Source organism: Molothrus aeneus, chromosome 3 (assembly GCF_037042795.1).
Source record: "Molothrus aeneus isolate 106 chromosome 3, BPBGC_Maene_1.0, whole genome shotgun sequence".
NCBI classification, from domain to species: Eukaryota; Metazoa; Chordata; class Aves; order Passeriformes; family Icteridae; genus Molothrus; species Molothrus aeneus.
The window spans coordinates 81,899,291-81,917,570 of record NC_089648.1 but is presented as its reverse complement, the minus strand read 5'-3'; the positions used below and the strand labels follow the sequence as shown (position 1 = coordinate 81,917,570).

Here is an 18,280-nt window from a genome sequence, read left to right as displayed (position 1 = left end):
TACTTTTTTTTTAATTTGGGCAGGGAGGGGGAATGACTCTTACAAAACAATAGAAAAGGACAGAAGAAATTGGCTCAAGGAAAGCATCTTTAAAATATTATCCAACACAGTCAGCAAAACCTGTTCACAGTTTCTATACACTTGCATTTATTTGGTCTCAATCTTAGGAAAGTCTTTTGATTTAGAAACATTCATAAAACATTGCCCTGTTTAAAAGAAACGATGGCATGCAAGTTTTTAGGCATTTCTGGCTGTGCCATTATAAATACAATCTACACAGCAATTAACCAATACTTATAATCTGTCCACTCGTCCTCCTTGATCCTCTCACAGCATCAGCTTTTAAAGCAGCCACAGCAAAACAGCATCTCATATATCACTAGTTTGAAGGAGAAATTTCATTTATGGCTTCAGATGGAATGCAGATTAATTAAGTGTAGTTTCACTAAATTTAGGTTGATTTATGCTATAGTTTAAAAGAAATTATCCATATTACAATTATTTACTGCAAATCAGCTAATAAGTAGTTTTGTAGTTTGCTGATTTCAGCAGATGAGAATGATCAATTTACACCTGTACTAAGTGAATAAAACTCATTTCCACTGGGGTTCTATTTCATCTCATGGCTACATTTTTCAGCACTCTTAGTGACTTGAGAACTAGCTAATCTTTCCTAAACAAAAATGGGTTTTTGCTATGCATCTCCAGAGTAGCCAGATGAACTGATTTTCATAGACTTTCTTTCCTTTTCTACTTCATACGTGTAGATAGAAACTTATTACTGAATGATTCCTAGCCCGACAATTTTTCTCTCCTAAATAATCTCCACAGAATAAAAAAATATTTTTCATAGAAGAAAACATAAAAGTCTATTAAAAGCCACCTAAGACAGGTAACATCATAGTTTTATTGATACCATGGCAAACAATACATTAGAAAAATCAGAGACACATTTTTATCAATTTAGTAAACAAAATACACAACATCCCAAATAACACTGGGAAACAATATCCAGTATATTGAAGATATCTTCACAGTAATTTTCAAAATATCAAAAAAATCACTGTTCTATACTAATCTTTTGAAGATACAAAAATATTATCTCATATTCCCAACTGAGAGGCAGAAATCATACCATTTCTTTAATTTTCCATCAAAATTAAACTGAAAAATCAGTTTAGTCAATGAGTCAGAAAAGCACTAGGATCAATCTTTGTAGCAAATATATTTCCCTAGCTTCTTTTGCTGCTTTACTGCCATATATTACATAGTAATAATTGATAACTATTATTTGCCATTATTACTTTCAAATAATTAGAATAAGATCAAATATTCTCCTTTTCTTTCTGTTTTCTCTTTTAGCTTCTTGAGGTCTGTATGATGTTCCTGAACTGTTTTGCAATAGTTGCAGCCTAATTTTCCATGACGTGCTGTAAGTGTCCCTTTGAAGATGCCAGAAGACATTAGTCGAGTTATTTCTAAAAATTAGACTGGGTATTTGACTAGCAAATTCTAAAAGCTCTAAACAATATTTCAGGAAGAAAGTTGAAAGATTAACTTGATCCCAAAGCATAGCTGGTTTTGGAGCTTAACACCTAGAGATATTCCTATTATGACATTACCATCTTAGTAAAATATGGGAAAAAAAAGAAAGAATCATGGGAGGAAAATTGACACATGAATCAAATAACTAATTTAGTATTTTGACAACTTTGTTTCACCTTACATGTTAGACAATTAGGGCAAAACTAATAATCTAAGTCATACTGAGTCATTATCTTACCATTTACACTAAGCACCATACTAACAGAGGAGTATCCTATGGTGTTGCGGGCCACGCACTCGTAGCGCCCCTCATCGGCTGTGCCAACATCGCGAATGGTGAGAAACCCCTCCGGACTAACATGGAACTTCCCACTCTCAGTTACCTGCACTCCATCCTGCAGGAAAGCCCAAAGTTGACTTAATCAAAACACACTCATTTTCATACATGATTTTTTTGTCATCTTTTTCTCTTCTGCTTTAATTTTTTATTTTATATTTCTGTTCTGTATGCCAAATTCACAGTCAGATAGTTTTAAATAAGCTTATATAGAAAAATCACATGTACCTCTAAAATGTACATTATATTTCTTTACTTCTAAAATTACTCATTATTACAAATCAAAGTATTTTAATAGGCATTCACCACATAGGATCTATGACCCAAAAATAAGATAACACCACTTGAGAACACACATATTTTATTTTTCTCAAAATTAACCAACTGAAATAGATCTCAAGAACCTTACGTATATCAGATCTTCATGTGCTACATATTTAGAAGCTATTCAAGGTTCATTAGAGTAAATTTCTAATATTCACTAATTGAAGAATATAATCAGAAAAAATGAATATCAATATCAGCAACTCATTAATTCACTGGTAACTCTGCTAATACTCTATAGTTTGATATAGAAATTATTACATGAATGGAAATCAAAGCCACAAAGAGGTTACCAGAAAGTTACCAAAGCCTGTCCTGGTTGGTCTCAACATAGCAGTATCAAATGGCTCCAATATGCCATTTCTTATTGTTTTATATCAATAATATCATTGAAAGTGTGAAAATTAGTAGGCTATTCACAAAGAACTGTCACTAAATACAGACCTTATAAGGTAACATAGTGAATTTTAGCTGGTCTGCACAGTAATTTGCATAACTACATATGTAAATTTATCTATATAAAATTCAAGTTTACTATCTATATGCATGCTCTGTATTAAATACTTACTGATTGGACTTCAGGTAATGTTTTCAGATACCAAAGGAAGCAATAATTTGGCAATATGCACTTTCAATAATTAATTATGAAGAGATGGAAAGGCCGCTGCCTTTTTGCAATAACTATGTCTTATGTAATATGTAGTACATGCATATTATGTAATATGTAGTACCTTATTCCATGTAATGACTGGCTCTGGCTCTCCTTGAGCACTGCATGGGATCTGCACGTTTGTGCCAACCTCCACTGTCATGTCACTGGGAACACTGGCAAATACGGGAGTCACTAAAAAAGCCAAACGATACACTGATAAATTATGAAATAGAACTTGTGCAAAAGACAATCAAAAAATAGGTCAGCACTCTGGTTTTATCAGTTACTGAACATTTCTTAATCTATTACATGATTCTATCTGCAGGCTTTTAGTTGCTTATAACTTCGTTTTAGGGATTAAATTCTCTTTGAAGAAACTACCTTCCCATGGTGTGGATGTATATTCTTTGCTGGATAAAAAACTGGCTGGATGGTCAGGGCCAGAGATAGTAGTGAATGGAGTTACTTACACCCAGCTGGTGGCCAGTAACAAGTGGTGTTCCCCAGTGCTCAGTACTGGGGCCAGCCCTGTTTAATATTTTCATCAATAATCTGGCAGAGGGGATGAAGTGCACCCTAAGCAAGGTCATAGACAACACCAAGTTGGGTGGGGGTGTTGATCTGCTGGAGAGTAGAAAGACTCTACAGAGGGAGCTGGACAGGCTCAATAAATGGGCTGAGGCCAATTGTGTGAGGCACAACAAGGCCAAGAGCCAGGTCCTGCCCTTGGATCACCCTGCAGTGCTACAGGCTGAGGGCAGAGTGTCTGGAAAGCTGCCCCATGGAAAAGAACCTGAGGGTGGCTGGTTGACAGCAGCTGAACATGAGCCACATATGAGCATGTGCCCAGGTGGCCAAGAAGGCCAACAGCATCCTGGCCTGTATCAGCAATAGTGTGGCCAGCAGGAGCAGGGCAGTGACTGTCCCCCTGTACTCGGCACTGGTGAAGCCACACCTCGAGTCCTGTGTCCAGCTTTGAGCCCCTCACTACATAAAAGACATTGCAGCGCTGGAGTATGTCCAGAGAAGGTCAGGTAGCAAGTGACAGGACAAGATGAAATGCCCCTAAGTTGCACCAGAGGAGGTTTAGATTAGATATAGGGAAAAAATTTTGCATAGAAAGAGTTGTCAAGCACTGGAACAGATTGTCCAGGGAAATTGTAGAGCCACCACCCCTGGAAGTGTTCAAAAAAAGTGTGGATATGGCACTTAAGGACATGGTTTAATGGTGAACATGGTGGTAGTGCTACATTGACAGTTGGACTTGATGAAAGGTCTTTTCCAGCCTTAATGATTCTATGACCTTATTTGTGATGTCTGCTTCAGGATGATTTTAAAGTACTCTTAACTTCTAACATAATAGGCTAGTAGTTGTCAAAACCACTTAAGTTCCATTAATTTAGAGCTCTGAAAATAATTTCTGTTAATAGCTAAACCTGTACAAAATCATCAGAATGAATACTGCATTAACTTGTCATCTTTATTTTTTTGTTGTTTTAATTTTTTATGTAGTGACAACTGCACTTTCTCAGATGATAAAAGCAAAACCTTCTATAACTCATTCAAATGAGTCTCTCAGTTTGACTTGCTGAGGCACTGAGTCTTGACATAGCTCCTACCTCCATGACACCTATAAGCCTCAGCCCTTAAAACATCAAAAAATCACCTTCAAGTCTAAGGACAGAGTACACTGTTACCTAAATCCACTGTGAATAAAGTTAATGTGATTTTAAACTAGAATTTTCTTCAAATCCAAACTGATGCCTGGTACTCAGATATCATCATAAGAAGCACATACAAGATTATGAAGACATTAAGAATTCTATTTTTCCTGTAACATACACTGCTATGTTACTGATGTCATGATACTGATATTTAGGGGGGAGTGGGAGAGGTTGGAGGCTGTGCTTTTACAGAGAAGTATGTGGCTCCATTGCAGTCATTTATATTACCAATCAAATCTGGCCCTACTGTTAAACTGTAGATAAATGCCTCTAAAGGACCAGAAACCAATTCAAACAAGGCATCCAGAGACAGGTGTCCAGCACTGGGAGGTAAGAGAATCTGGCTCTGTGGATGTGAGCTGAGTCATGCCAGCAAACAGACCTGGACCATTAATTTGTGTTTATTAACACTGACTTAACCACAGTGACCAATGACTAAACATTCCTCAGATGAACAGCCCTTTTGTTAGATGCCCAAAAGAAGAAAATTTCTCTTCTCGCACAATTGAAAACAGCATTGCAAATAATCTGTGGAGAGCTTCAATTTCATGCTACATATTCAGCCTTTAATCTTGCATTTACTATCTTTAATCTTGTATTTACTATCTGACTGCATTTTGCAACCCAAGTGGCACAAAAACTGTTTTATTAAACTTTACTCAAGTCCAGTGAAATTTGACACAGCTGGAAAGCTATAAAACTTTTTTAAACTGATACTTGTTTTATATAATTTTTACCAACATTTTATATAGGTTAAAAAAAAATCTCAATTTTGGCGAATCCATCTCCTAATACTACTCTTTACTAAGAAAAATCAATAGAATTTTTTTTTCTGACAAACGCCTAAGCTCATTTGAGCCCCTTTTACTAATATACGGTTTTCAGTTAGGTCAGTAAAAAGAAATGCTTTGAATTACATGTTTTATCTCCTTGAATTCAGTTAAACATCAAAGTACTTAAATTACGAGTGGTAATATGATTATAATTTATCCTAGAAGTAACTTACTTAGAATTTAATTGGAAAAAAACCATAAAAAATGGAGTTTGGGGTTGGTATTTTAGGACTTTTTCTTGTGTCAGTTTATTTTCAGTACAAAGAATGACTTTTCTTTGTGAAGTTCATTCTGCTTCTGTAAAAGAAAGTGTTCTGTTTCTGGACATGAAACATTATGTTAATAACACCACTTAATGAACATCATAGAACCTTATTAGAAACAAGACTTTTCACAAAATAAAATATTTTCCAATGCGTAGGAATACTGTCATCCTCAAAGCAAACCTCCACTTCTTACCAAATAAAAAAGTAAATTAGATAAACCTCTTTCCCAGAAGACAGACTGTTCTAAAGGAATGATACCCAGCACAAATACTGGTAAATGTCCAGACATGTTATTTGTTGGAAACCAGCTGGGATCTACAAGGAGATATACTCAGAAAAAATCCCACAGGGTACTGTGTATTTTCGTGTAAGCTTAAATATTTCTCCTTTTTCTTTTTTTTCTTCCCAGCAGCTGTACATGGGCTGTACCTCTGGGCTGTACAGTCAGGTACACAACGATCCGTTGGGATCCAATGATGTTGACAGCTTGGCATTCATACTGTCCCTGGTCATGCAGAGCAACCCTGGAAATCCTCAGCGTTCCAGTGGAGAGAACTAAATGTCTTCTGTCAACAGACAACTGGCCTCCTGAAACACACAATAACACCATTTGCTCTTTATAGCAACAAAGAATTTTTCCTTTGTGTCCAAAAAAGCGAAACCCGGGTTTTAAATTTGATAAAACACCGGAAAATATTAAAGTTTCTTAAAATAAAAAAATCAAAAAACAAAACAAGAAAAGAAGTCTAAAACCTTTACTTCTAAGAAGATAAACATGAAAAGCAAACACATTATGCATATGCACACAATCATAATTCTCATTTCTTCTCTGTTTATGGTAGAAATAAATATTTTTCCTTAAGGAGCATGCTAAAGCATCCAATGAGAAGGTATAAAAACACCAACATGTGTTACTGCTCATATCATATTATTGCCATGTGTGCAAGACACAATTTATCTCATTGGCCTAGGCCTAGATAATCTACAGAAATATAGACATGGTCCTGAAAAAAGTGTAATATAAGAAAAATGGATTTACATAACTTTCTATACCCTATCCTTTCTTTCTGAACATTTCATTGGATTGGAGCAGTCTAAGCAGAGAGAGAAACAGGGACATTATCAGCATCAAAATGATGATCAATTTGTTAAGAATCTGCTTTATGTACGATAATTTAGAATTTCCTAAGAGTTATTTAGCTTGCTAGAGTTTTTTCACTCGAATCAAACGGAATTTTTACTTATTTTACTTACTGATAAAACATCCACTACAATATTTCTTCCTGCTAGATTTGGCTTAATGCCTTTAGAGCCGTAACTTGATAAAATAGTCAGCAGAGTGCACCCCGTTGTTTCTGTCAATGTGCATTAAGTGACAGAGATGCTGGTACAGTACAGGCTGGACTGTTCTGGTTTCTGAAGAGAGCACATCCCACTTAATTTCAGACCTCCAGTTAATGACAGCCATCTCCATTTCTTCTGCAGTACAACAGCGGTGATACATACTGCTACATGTAATTTGCCTCATATTTTTTAAACATTTATTATTAGGAATCTAATAATTTCGGAAACATTTACTATTAGGAAGTATGTATGGACACATACTTTAGTGATTCTTTTTTACCTAATAATGAAAAATGCTTGAGCAGCTATCTCCTGTGGGATACCTTGCCTTACCCAGCTAAAGGAGAAAGAGATTAACTCTGTTTCCTTCAGAGACTGAAGCATCTAAATAAATACATGCAGTTCCTTTCAGTAAAGAAGTGATTCCAATATGACTGCTAGACTATCCTGGTAGTTTAAAAGTAAGAATGGAACGCACTTACCTCCTTTAGTCCAGGCAATAACAGGCTGGGGATAACCTTGTGCTTCACAAGGGAAGTCAACAGTTTGTCCTTCGATCACTGTTTTGTCTTGTGGGGTGACAGTAAACTGAGGTAGAGCTACAGAAGAGGAAATAAAGCCATTTCAAAAAGACAATTGAAAAATGCATGACTAAATTGCATACTATTTCCTGTGTAAGTTGAAATAGCTCATATTGGTGGGAAGAGAGATGCTAATGGAATTCTTTACATTGTGGCCGCCAGAGAGAAGACAGTTAGGGCAGCCACTTGTGCAAAAGGAACATCTCTCTCACAACCTGGCCTTGATGTCAGCGCAGGCATGTGGGATCTACTGTGACAGATCCAAAATAAGAGGCGCAGTAAAACTTGTTGAATCAAACATAGAGTCTTCCCTGGATTAAAAATGTTATCTTCTCTTTCTCTCAAAACTTCCCAGTTAAATTGTGAAGAAAAAGTAATGTAATCAAAACCTTCTTGAGCTGATTCTTTTCTTCCATGAAAGCAGTGAGTGGAGCATGGGGCAGATTCGGCAGTAAAGCTGTGCACTAACTACTCACTGTGTGAAAAGTATTTGTTCAGCTCTCAAAATGCAATGATCCACTGGTAATAAATTAACAAACCACACAGAGAAGTTGTTTTGTATAGCTTTAGAACTCATTTAAAAGGTATTTTCAATCTTAACTGTTTGCCAACTAAAGATTTTAACATGAGAACGGAAGCAAATAAATTTAAAGGTTACTTAAAGTATTTTGTAAATAAAAGTTCCAGCATGAAAGTGTTTGCAAAAAATATTATCTATATACACAGGAGACTTCTGATAGTTGATCTCAAATACTTTATAATCACACTATTGACATACAATATCAAAATTATTGCAATCATGAGTTAGAGTACTTTGACTTTCGCTTTGCAGAAAAGCTGTGCTAATGCCTCTGCTGGCAGAATGATAGCTTCTATCAAACTCAGCAGAAAATATTTCCACATTCCCTGAAGTGTCTACAACAGAAAAGTGGCACAGATCTGTATTCAAAACTCCATTTCTAGTTCTCCAGGCACAAATTCTAATCTCTAGCATTTCTGCCTGTTATGGAAAATATTTAATCATTCAAAAATTTGACAATTCTTGTTTGTTCCTTCATGCAAACAAAACACAAGAAATTAACATTTGAAAACATTAATCTTCTGATAATAATCACTGAAACATAATTTTCAGGGAAATAGTAAGTAATATCTTACTCTGTGTGAAATGTATAGCAACTTCCCCATGAACTACAATAGTGCAATTAGAAGTAAAAACTCTTATGTTTTTAGTTTGGCTCAGTCAACTCAGAAGAAAAGACAAATCCACACAATTTCAAGCAGTATGTCTCTCCCAGTTTAACATTATTTACCTTGGACTATGATGTACGCAGTGGCGTGGATGTTATCAACGGTGTTAGTTGCAAAACAGGTGTACTCGCCACTGTCTTCCTGTTTCACATTCTGTATGTAAAGTCCTCCTGAGGGAGTTATGGTGACACGAGGGTCATTTGGTAGAGGGGTTCTGTCACCTTTGGTCCAGGTAATTCGTGGCTGAGGGTGCCCAGTTGCACTGCATTCCAAGGTAACGCTCTCTCCAACCAGCACTTCGGTGTTTTGTGGGTGAATCACAAAACTTGGCCTGGCTGTGAGAAAACAGCGATGCCTAAATACAGCTTCTAGCTTGCACAGCTCTAATTTAGACAAGTATAGTCTATAACTGGGGACACCCAGTTATCCTAGAGCTTTAACAGACTCTAGGATACCTTTAATCTTGGTGCAAACTCTGCGCCTTGCTTTAAGTCTAATCTAACTGCAAATACCAATAGATAAAAGCAAAAGCTCGTAAGTGCTCTGAAGTTTTTTTCTCAACTCCCATTAAAACAATTTTCAAACAGTTTGCTCTCCTATGCTGATATTTATAAAGGTCTCTTCAGAATCATAGACATTGAGACTCAAAACACAAACAGGCTAAAAATTGCTGTAAGTGCACAAAAGCCAAAACTGATTAAGCTACGTTTTAAGTAACCTTTCTCAAGTACATGAGTAATTTCCAGTGACATTTTAAGTTTACCTGGTGCTGTGCGTCAAAACAAAATGTTCTCACAGCAAAGACCATGTTTTAAAAACATTACAGTCCTGGACAGGAATTTAGTCCTTGCAAATATGAGGCCTTGGCTAGACAGAGCTAAAAGGTTCTTGAGCAAGGATGGCTGCACAGGGTGTGCTGAAGCTTCCATGAATGGCTTGATCAGCAGCTTGTGGTTTTTGGTGTCCAGAGAGAACGTTACTGCATTGAGAAATGTTGCAATGCAAAGCCTCTTCTCCTAACCCTTCTACAGCCTACAAGACTATTATAAAAATTGCATACTACAATAAACATATTAATTAACCAGCTGAGTTGTATTTTTGTTCTAAGGATATTATATCTTTATGATCTAAGTCTTAAGATGCCCAAGCCCAACAAATCTACATATCAAGCGCCAAAGCATTTTATTTTTTAGCAATCTTATTATCAAAACAACTCTCTATCTGAATGTAAAATTCAAACTTAATGTTCTTTACCTGGAGACTCAAAGTATCTAAGAGTAACTTCCTGAGTTTTCACTTCTCCAGCCACATTTTTTGCCATGCACTGGTAAATGCCTTGGTCTGTTTCTTGAGTATTCTGAATCATCAACGTGCCATCATCTAGCAAGTTTAGACGGGAATCTTCTTTCATACTGAGCTCATTACTGAGAAGAAAAGGATCTGCTAGAGTTAAACCTTTAAATCACAAGTGCAGAAAACTGCCAAATAATAAAACCCAGGAGATAAATTACCCAAAATAACTTGTGGGGAAAAAAACCTTTTACTTTGTTAAAAATAATGGAACTTTACATTTTCTCCTAAAAGAGAAGAAGAGGAAAAACAAATCATGAAACTGTTTTGCTTATGCAAGTAATGCATCTTCAAAATGAAAAGTTAAAATAAATTTATGAGGAATAGCTTACAGGGAAAAAAACAACCAGTGAACAATACACATACCTGGTCTTTAAAAGGCTGTTCTAGTTAGCAAAACAATTAAAACTGTTTCTACTGGAAGTATGTCATGCAAGTTCAATATTCAAGATACTTTCTGCTAGGAGAGAGGTCAGTTGCTATAAAACTATCTTTGTGCCAAGCTCTGCCTGGATTGTTCAAGAAGCACTAATGAACTTGATTATACTTTGTACTGGTTTAAAATATAAGTTAAGGTCAGGTCTTCAGGTTAGGTCATGGATGAAAAGTTTCTGTGATGTAACCTAAGAAGTCTTAGGGGGGTTTATTAAAAGAACTTTTTCGCAGTCTACCCCTCACTACATGATGAAGAAAGCACAGAGGAGGGATGAGATCACGCCTTTTATGTACAAAGCCCAGCCTACTGATCTATTCAACATACTGCTCAACAGGCTGATGGCTTTTGACTGAAATCTTGCCATATTCAACTACCTTGCAAACAGCTCTGTTCTCATTCATGCAGCCAGGAAACAAGCCAGAGTCAATAATCTCTCACCCCAAGCTCAAATTTCTTCTTAAAACTCACATGTGTATTCTGAATACGTTTTCTTTGTGCATTATAAATACTTGAGCCAGAGAAAATTTTAAAGAAATAATTATACCATTCAAGTTCATGGCTCTGTTCTTGACATACTCCATAAATGCTGTGCCTTTGCTGCACTAGGGGTTCTCACTGACATCAGCAGAAAGATATAGAACCAGGACTCTAAACCATGCTATTTCATCTGCAACTGACTAATTAAAATGCTTTACAGAAAGTGTAAGGGAATTTATGTTCCAGGTCAGGTTTGTATAAGAGCATTATTAAACCAAAGTCAAATTTATTGATGGTAAACTCACAGTTCACATGTCCATTGTAAGTTCACACCAGTTTAAGGGGGTGATGTGCTGGCAAAAGGCTGGTTCAGCTGTGCTGTGCCCAGTGCAGCTGGAGGGAGCCAGGCTCTGGGCACAGCCCGAGCAGCCATTCTGCAGCAGGCTGGCCCTTGGGCTGTTTAAAGATAGTCATCCTCTATAGAACCTTCTCCCATCTTCTAAGTGGTGAAGGAAAGCAACACAGTAGGTTGCCCAGACACCTTGTGCTATCTCCATCCTTAGAGGCTTTTAAGACCCATCTAGATAAAGCAACCTGGTATAATCCTGCTTTGAGCAGAAGGCTGCACTGGAGACCTCCTCTAACCTTGGAGACCTCCTCCAACCTGAATTACACTACAATCTTATGATCTAAAGACTTGCCTGCCCTCCATGTACTGGTTTGAGGAGGCTGGAAACAGATGTCTCTCTCCTCTCCTGGGACAAAGCTCAACCTTGGAGGGAAGATACCTCTGAGGAGCTAGGGCTCCAGAAAGAGTTCTCTGAAACTTTAATTGTATCCAGCTGGAGTCCTTAAAGGATCTTTTGCTCCACTCCAAAACATATGCAAATGCTAAGTAACCCACAGACTGTACATACAATATGTCCACATGTCCTGGCACTTAGATATAAATGATTTAGTATTACAGGGGTGAGCAGCTTTGCAGGTATACTACAGCTGAAGATCTTACAAATTGCACTAGAGTAAAAATACTTTCTAGTTACCAGCTTTTAAATGTTTAAAAATATTAATAAAAAGCTATGGGCCATCATTACTTCATATGCTTATTTTAATTATAGCATGTTTTTGCTGTAACTATTTCATATATTATCATATATAGAACATGGACATACACCCAGAAATGTACACACACACAGGCAAATGTAATTACAACAAGTTTCTCTCTTCCTCTTTCAAACTTACTTGTTTCGAAGCCAGATAATTTCTGGTTTAGGATTGCCTTCAGCCCTGCAAGTGAAGTACACTGTATTCCCTGAGGTAACGTCCACATCCTGAGGCTCTGATGTAATTCTTGGCCTCTCTATATCAACAATAAAACATACAAGGAACTCTTACTTATTTTAAAACTACTAAAAACTGGTAAATAAAAATATTTCCACACATCTTGCAAAAAATATTTTTCACAAATGTTTTGACTTTATATGTATGACTAAATATGTATATGCTTAGTCAGGATTAAATGCACTTTTCCCTGTGCAAAAATGACTGTGGGATTTCTGACCTCCTTCATTGTTCCTTAGGACCTTTCAGCAGACTGGAAATAGATTGTGCAAATTTGTATCAGGTTCTAAAGCAACTGTTTTATTTATTTGAACAGAGATTCAAATTGCCTATGAAGGAAAAACTTTAAAGCAGCAAGCACAAGTGCCATTTAAAATAACTTCCTCTAGATAAGTATCAGTGCCTAACCTGCCTCACAGAATAATTTGTACAGCTTGCTTCCTGCAGTTTCCATATTCAGGCTCCTTAGATGTGCAAAGAGCTGGTAGGATGCCATGTGCATTATTCTTGCATCAAATTCCCTTTGTACTATCTTTGTCAAGAAGCTTGTAGATGCTTATGGTCATAGTTCTCTTGATCAGAATTATATCCAACACATAACCAAAAGGACAATTTACTTATTTTATACTTTGGCTTCATTATGTGAGTGGGCAGGCAAATGCCCACAGCTTGATGAGAAATCTGCATTTTGATTTCAGAACACAAGAGGTACTAGGCAAAGTCATAGGGTGCCCATGGGGCCAAGTTTTTGCACCCCTAGGGTGAAGGAATATACACAAACAAAAGGATTACAAAGGTGCTTTTCTATTAATCCTCAGTGGCAGAGGATTCCAGTGCCTGTGTGGGGTACTCCTATTAATTATACCTGAGTAAAAAAAAAATTTAGTGGCCCAACCCCAATTCCTACATCAACAAAAATTTTAAAGGCCAGAACTGTGTCATCAGGGGCAATTCAGTAAAGCTTCTTTCTTTCCTTTCCCTCATACAGAAGGGAATAAACAACACCAAATAATATTAATGCAACACCATAGACCCTAGCTGACAATCCTGTAATGATCAGAATTGAAACATAAATGGGAAAAATAAACTCCTTCAGGACAATCACCTTTCATTCTTCAAGGGGAAATTTCAAACATAGTTATATTTGTTTCATTAAAGATAGGCTGAAGGGTAAAAGCAATCAATCCTGTCAGGAGCACACAAAACCAGAAAAGGAATGTGGAGAGATTTCTAGAAATAACCAATACTATCCAGAGGTGGTCAGTGTTATTAAACAGAACAACAAATTCTAACTCCCCCAAAAAATACAGTTTAGGTACATGCAGTGCATTAAAAATAAGCCATCAGGAAGTGGCAAACCCACCACAGTTCAATTCTTCTGGTGTTATTGTGGCCACCGATCTTCCCTGGATCCTGCGTGGATACTCGCAGGTAGCAGCTGCCTGAGCGTTACCCGACTCCGCGTACGTCTTGAGCAGCTCCGCCAGCCACAGGATCTCACAGTCACAGTGGAGAGCGTTGGAGTCCAAGCGCCTGCACAAAACAAGGAGCAGCCACAGCTCTGTGAGCAAGCCTCAGCCATCTTTTTCTAGGATCAACATGGTTCTGTAAATGGAGCAATGCCTTTATCTGGGAATACAGACAACAGTCAACAGGCAATACAGGTGATGGTTGGCTGCTTATAGGCATTCTGGTAGTTTTTATTAGAGGAATGTGTGTTATTTTTACTGCCCAAAGGACAATCTATGTATATTATTTAGTCTATAAAACAATGATTACAAATATTCCCAATATAGGAAATAAACTTCAGTCAGTAACTAAAGAAAATAGATATAAAACAATGTTCTCAATCTATCCACATAAACAACTGGAGCACAGTTAGGAAAAAAAATTATTATTTAAAGCAATTGCACCATAAAAGGCATTTGCAAGGAAGATAAATATTGCAAGAGAAGATACAGTCTAATTATTCTAATTGGGTTATTTAATATTTCATTAGTTCAATAATAATTTAATTTACTTACAGTCTCTTCATTGATTCTAAGTGACTAAATGTTCCAGGAATCAAATGAGCTATTCTGTTGTTATGCAAAAACCTGTTAAAACACAGAAATATGCATGTAATAATTCAGATTTTGTGATGCATTCATTTCATTTACATACTTCTGGAAGGTTTTCAAGAGAAATTAATCTAAGAAAATTTAGGATAAAAAAAATGAGCCTGTTCAGCAACTCATTGTCTGGTATTTTTTAGGTGGCCTCCAAGGTGTACTTGGGTATGTCCATGTGGGGAAAAAGAAGCCATAAGTAACTACAAGGAAGGGAGCTCATAAGCTTTAAAATTAGAAATTAAAAAGTTCCTGAATAAATAGTCTAGTTCTTCATTCATAACATTTATTTTAGGCCAAACATTGATAACAGATCTTTGGGAAGTAGTTTTGCAAAAGAAAAATAAACCACAGGCAACACTCACTTCTGCATGCCTCTAAGGTCAGCCTCACCAAAGTGCTCTTGGAAAGACTGTGTAGTAGTTACAGTTAAAAAAAATTTATTCAAAACCACCTATGGCAATGATAAAAATATTATATTTTCGTTTAAAATGCTTGATTTAATTCAAAGAAGGAAGCAAGCTGTCTTCTGACTCTTACCCCAAGAAAAACAAACTTACAGCCTTTCAAGTTTTGGAAGATGAGTAAAGGATTCAGGTTCCAACGTTTCTATTTGATTAAAGTGCAGATACCTGAAAATATGTTAAACAAAAAGAAAAATACTGAAACAATTTTCTTGGTGAAATATTTTAAAGAACTTATTGTTTCCATAATGTTTACAGATCTAAATGGCCATAGTGACGTAGCAGCTTTTTTCTGTTACCATCTGAATCTCATACTTGAATCTGAGAAATAGAAGACATGACAAACAAAGATGTGTTTGCAGATCACTATATTGAGTGTGTGTGTGTATATAAGCAAAAAAGTCCAAACATTGCTGTGGAAATTTTGGAGATAATACTTTGAATGCTATTTTGCCAACTCTGATGTTTATTGTATGCATGCTTGAAACAATTTATCAAAAAAAGAAAATTATTATTTTTAATAGGAAAAATGTTAGAGGTTATTTAGAAAACATTTACAGTTTCCAGCACAATAACATTTTTTGTGGCCAAATGTTTTCATTTCCATGAGTGAAAATTTCAAAAGATACTGAGAAATCATCTTCTCTAGTCCATGAACACTGGCATTTAAAGCTGTGAATCTTCTCAAAACCAAATTTGTAATATAAACCCAAGTTTGACTAATTTGACTTTAGACAAAGGGCTTCATACCAACTGGTGCTGTTTGGTGCTCTCTTGATGCTTATGCCAAGCTATAAACATTACACACAATAAGTCTACGCAGCTGTTAATGCTGTAAAATTGACAAAGTTAACACAACAAGACAATCAACCAGACTATTAACCTGTAACTATTGTGAAAATGGACTGCAAAGGCAGGATCATTCCAGCATCTACTATTTTGTGGAGCTACCCCTGAACCTTGCAGATGAGAATACAAGATGTATGGATAAGACTGGCACAAGAAACTGTGAAAATTATTTATAGACTTTGGATCTTGATTATATCCAAGTGTATTCAAAATCCTTCAAGTTTTGTATTTGACCTCTGACAAACTCAGGAACCTCTGGAGAATGTGTTTATACAGAAATCACTGTGGTCTGAAGAACAAAAAGCCTGTCATTTAAAAGCAGTGGGAACAACTCTGAGCTCAGTATCTCCTGAAACACCAATCCCTCAGCATGATAAGGCCAAGGACACGGGGATTTGCCCGTGCTGAGCCGGATGGTGGCTGTGCAGAGAGAGAAGTGGGAGCAGCAGTGGTTCCAGCCAAGCCTTGCAGGGAGCCCTGGAAGGCGCGTGCAGGGGGAGCCAGGCTCGTGCCTGGCAGCCTCCCAGGACAAGCGCGAGCCAGCGAGCGATGCCAGGGAGCAGTGAATGGGGACCACAGAAAAAGCCAATAAATCAGCACGGGCCTGATCAAGCCCATCAGGGTGTCACGCCTGCCTACTGCCAGTGCCACGCCACAGAGTATCCTGAGGACAGAGCATGGTCTTGTTAGCATGAAGATCCAAGAACTGCGTCACCTTGCTAGGATTGCCAGTTTTCATCTCCCCTTTAAAAATACAGGGGGATCTCTTCTAAATTAAAAAGACAGATGTCAAAGGCAGATATTTCCTGCAAGACTCATTTGATTTGCCAGCAGAGAGAAGAGAGACCTCAGTGAGGAAGGACTGGGCATGGTCCAGCCATGAGGTGGGCAGGCACCGCTTGCCACGAGCCAGGGCTCTGCTCATCAACCTTCCAGGATCAGCAGCATTTGGGAGGGGGCAAGGCAAGGTGGGGATCACTGCAATGAAAAAGGATGAAGGGAAAAACCAGGCACAACTACAGATGGGGTTTGTTATCTCTGAAGCAGCTTTTGTTTTGGAAAAAAATTATAAACACTACTTCTTTTGCAGGCAGCAGTGATTTTTTTTCCTTTTTAACTTTTAAATTCTTCTTGCATTTTTATGCCACGTGAATACCTCGCAAACACATCTCTTAATATTCCAAATAGATTAATCTTCTGTTCTTTTTTGGCATTGACAAGGCAAGATTTGTAGGCATCTCTTATTTGAACAAAAATAACATTGGTAAAAGCAGATACATAGAGTCACACAACCCCTTCTTCAGGGCCACAAATCAGGGCGAAATTAGAAAGAGAGGAAAAGAAAGAATACCTCTCTCAGATGGCTTAATTAGTATACACATTGCAAAACTCAAAGCCCCAGCCCATAATGGCTGTTTAGTACTCACTATTAGAATTACAGATGTAATCAATATGTGCCTGAAAAGTCACCTTGTTTTTCCAAACAAATTTTAAAAAAATATTTCTATTATAAACCTTGCCTTGTTTACAAGCTCACACCATTGCAGATACAATAATTCAGGTGCTGAAGAACATTTTAATAGCTAACTTTACCTCATCAGATATCACACTGTCTAAAGTAGCTCAAAAAAATCAAATCATGAAATCCAGCTGGAAAATACTCTTAACTGCTTCATAGTAGTTGGGCTATACAAATTAGTTGGGCTTTTCAGGTCTTTAATTTATGATCTAAAAAAGACCCTGAGCAACTTATCATGCAATTTATTAATAGAACAAGTTAATCAATATCTGGCCAAAATAATTTGTAATTCAAAATAAATAGATGCAGAAACCAGACTGCATTTTAAGTCTACAGTAAAGAGAATAAAAAAATCCTTGCCATTATGACCTACACTTTAATTCTTGTTTTATCACTTAGGTTTATCACTTCTACTATTTTATTCTATGTACCACCTTAAAGTTTTGTAAAGGTATATTTTAATATTTTAATTAATATGGTAATTTCTTGGATTTAAAATTCACTCTAAAGGTAAGCATATTCAGGAAATAATCTCACACTAGCATATATTTATAGGCATCTTTTATGTTCAGAGTACAAAGCATTAAAAATAGTAGTATCGTGTAATAAATTAGATATTAAAAAGACTTTCAGAATGAAATTGAAAGAAAAAGCATGCAAGAGTGATTTTTAAATACCAACATATCTTTCCTTTTTAATTCTAAAAACACTATCAAGAATTAAATAGAAGGAAAGGAAATACCTATAGGAAAAAAAGTCCAAATGAAATACCTCAAGAGGAAGATTAAGATTTTATCAAACAAGCATGGTATAGATTTCTTATTATTAATCTTGTAGGACAAAAAATTACTGTAAAATTCAGTCCCAGTGACATTTTTCACA

General features: G+C 36.6%; 1 protein-coding gene across 1 annotated transcript in view; it reads right to left on the bottom strand.

The window, feature by feature from the left end:
- PXDN (peroxidasin) overlaps positions 1-18,280 on the bottom strand; it is an 81,932-nt gene that overhangs the window by 26,089 nt on the left and 37,563 nt on the right. Inside the window, exons 8-17 of the mRNA XM_066546138.1 lie at positions 15,127-15,198; positions 14,483-14,554; positions 13,822-13,991; positions 12,360-12,477; positions 10,109-10,278; positions 8,917-9,189; positions 7,508-7,624; positions 6,111-6,269; positions 2,938-3,050; positions 1,784-1,940 (exon numbers count right to left, since the gene is read on the bottom strand). Of these exons, the coding sequence (XP_066402235.1) occupies positions 1,784-1,940; positions 2,938-3,050; positions 6,111-6,269; positions 7,508-7,624; positions 8,917-9,189; positions 10,109-10,278; positions 12,360-12,477; positions 13,822-13,991; positions 14,483-14,554; positions 15,127-15,198 (1,421 nt within the window). The remainder of the gene's footprint in view (positions 1-1,783; positions 1,941-2,937; positions 3,051-6,110; positions 6,270-7,507; positions 7,625-8,916; positions 9,190-10,108; positions 10,279-12,359; positions 12,478-13,821; positions 13,992-14,482; positions 14,555-15,126; positions 15,199-18,280) is intronic.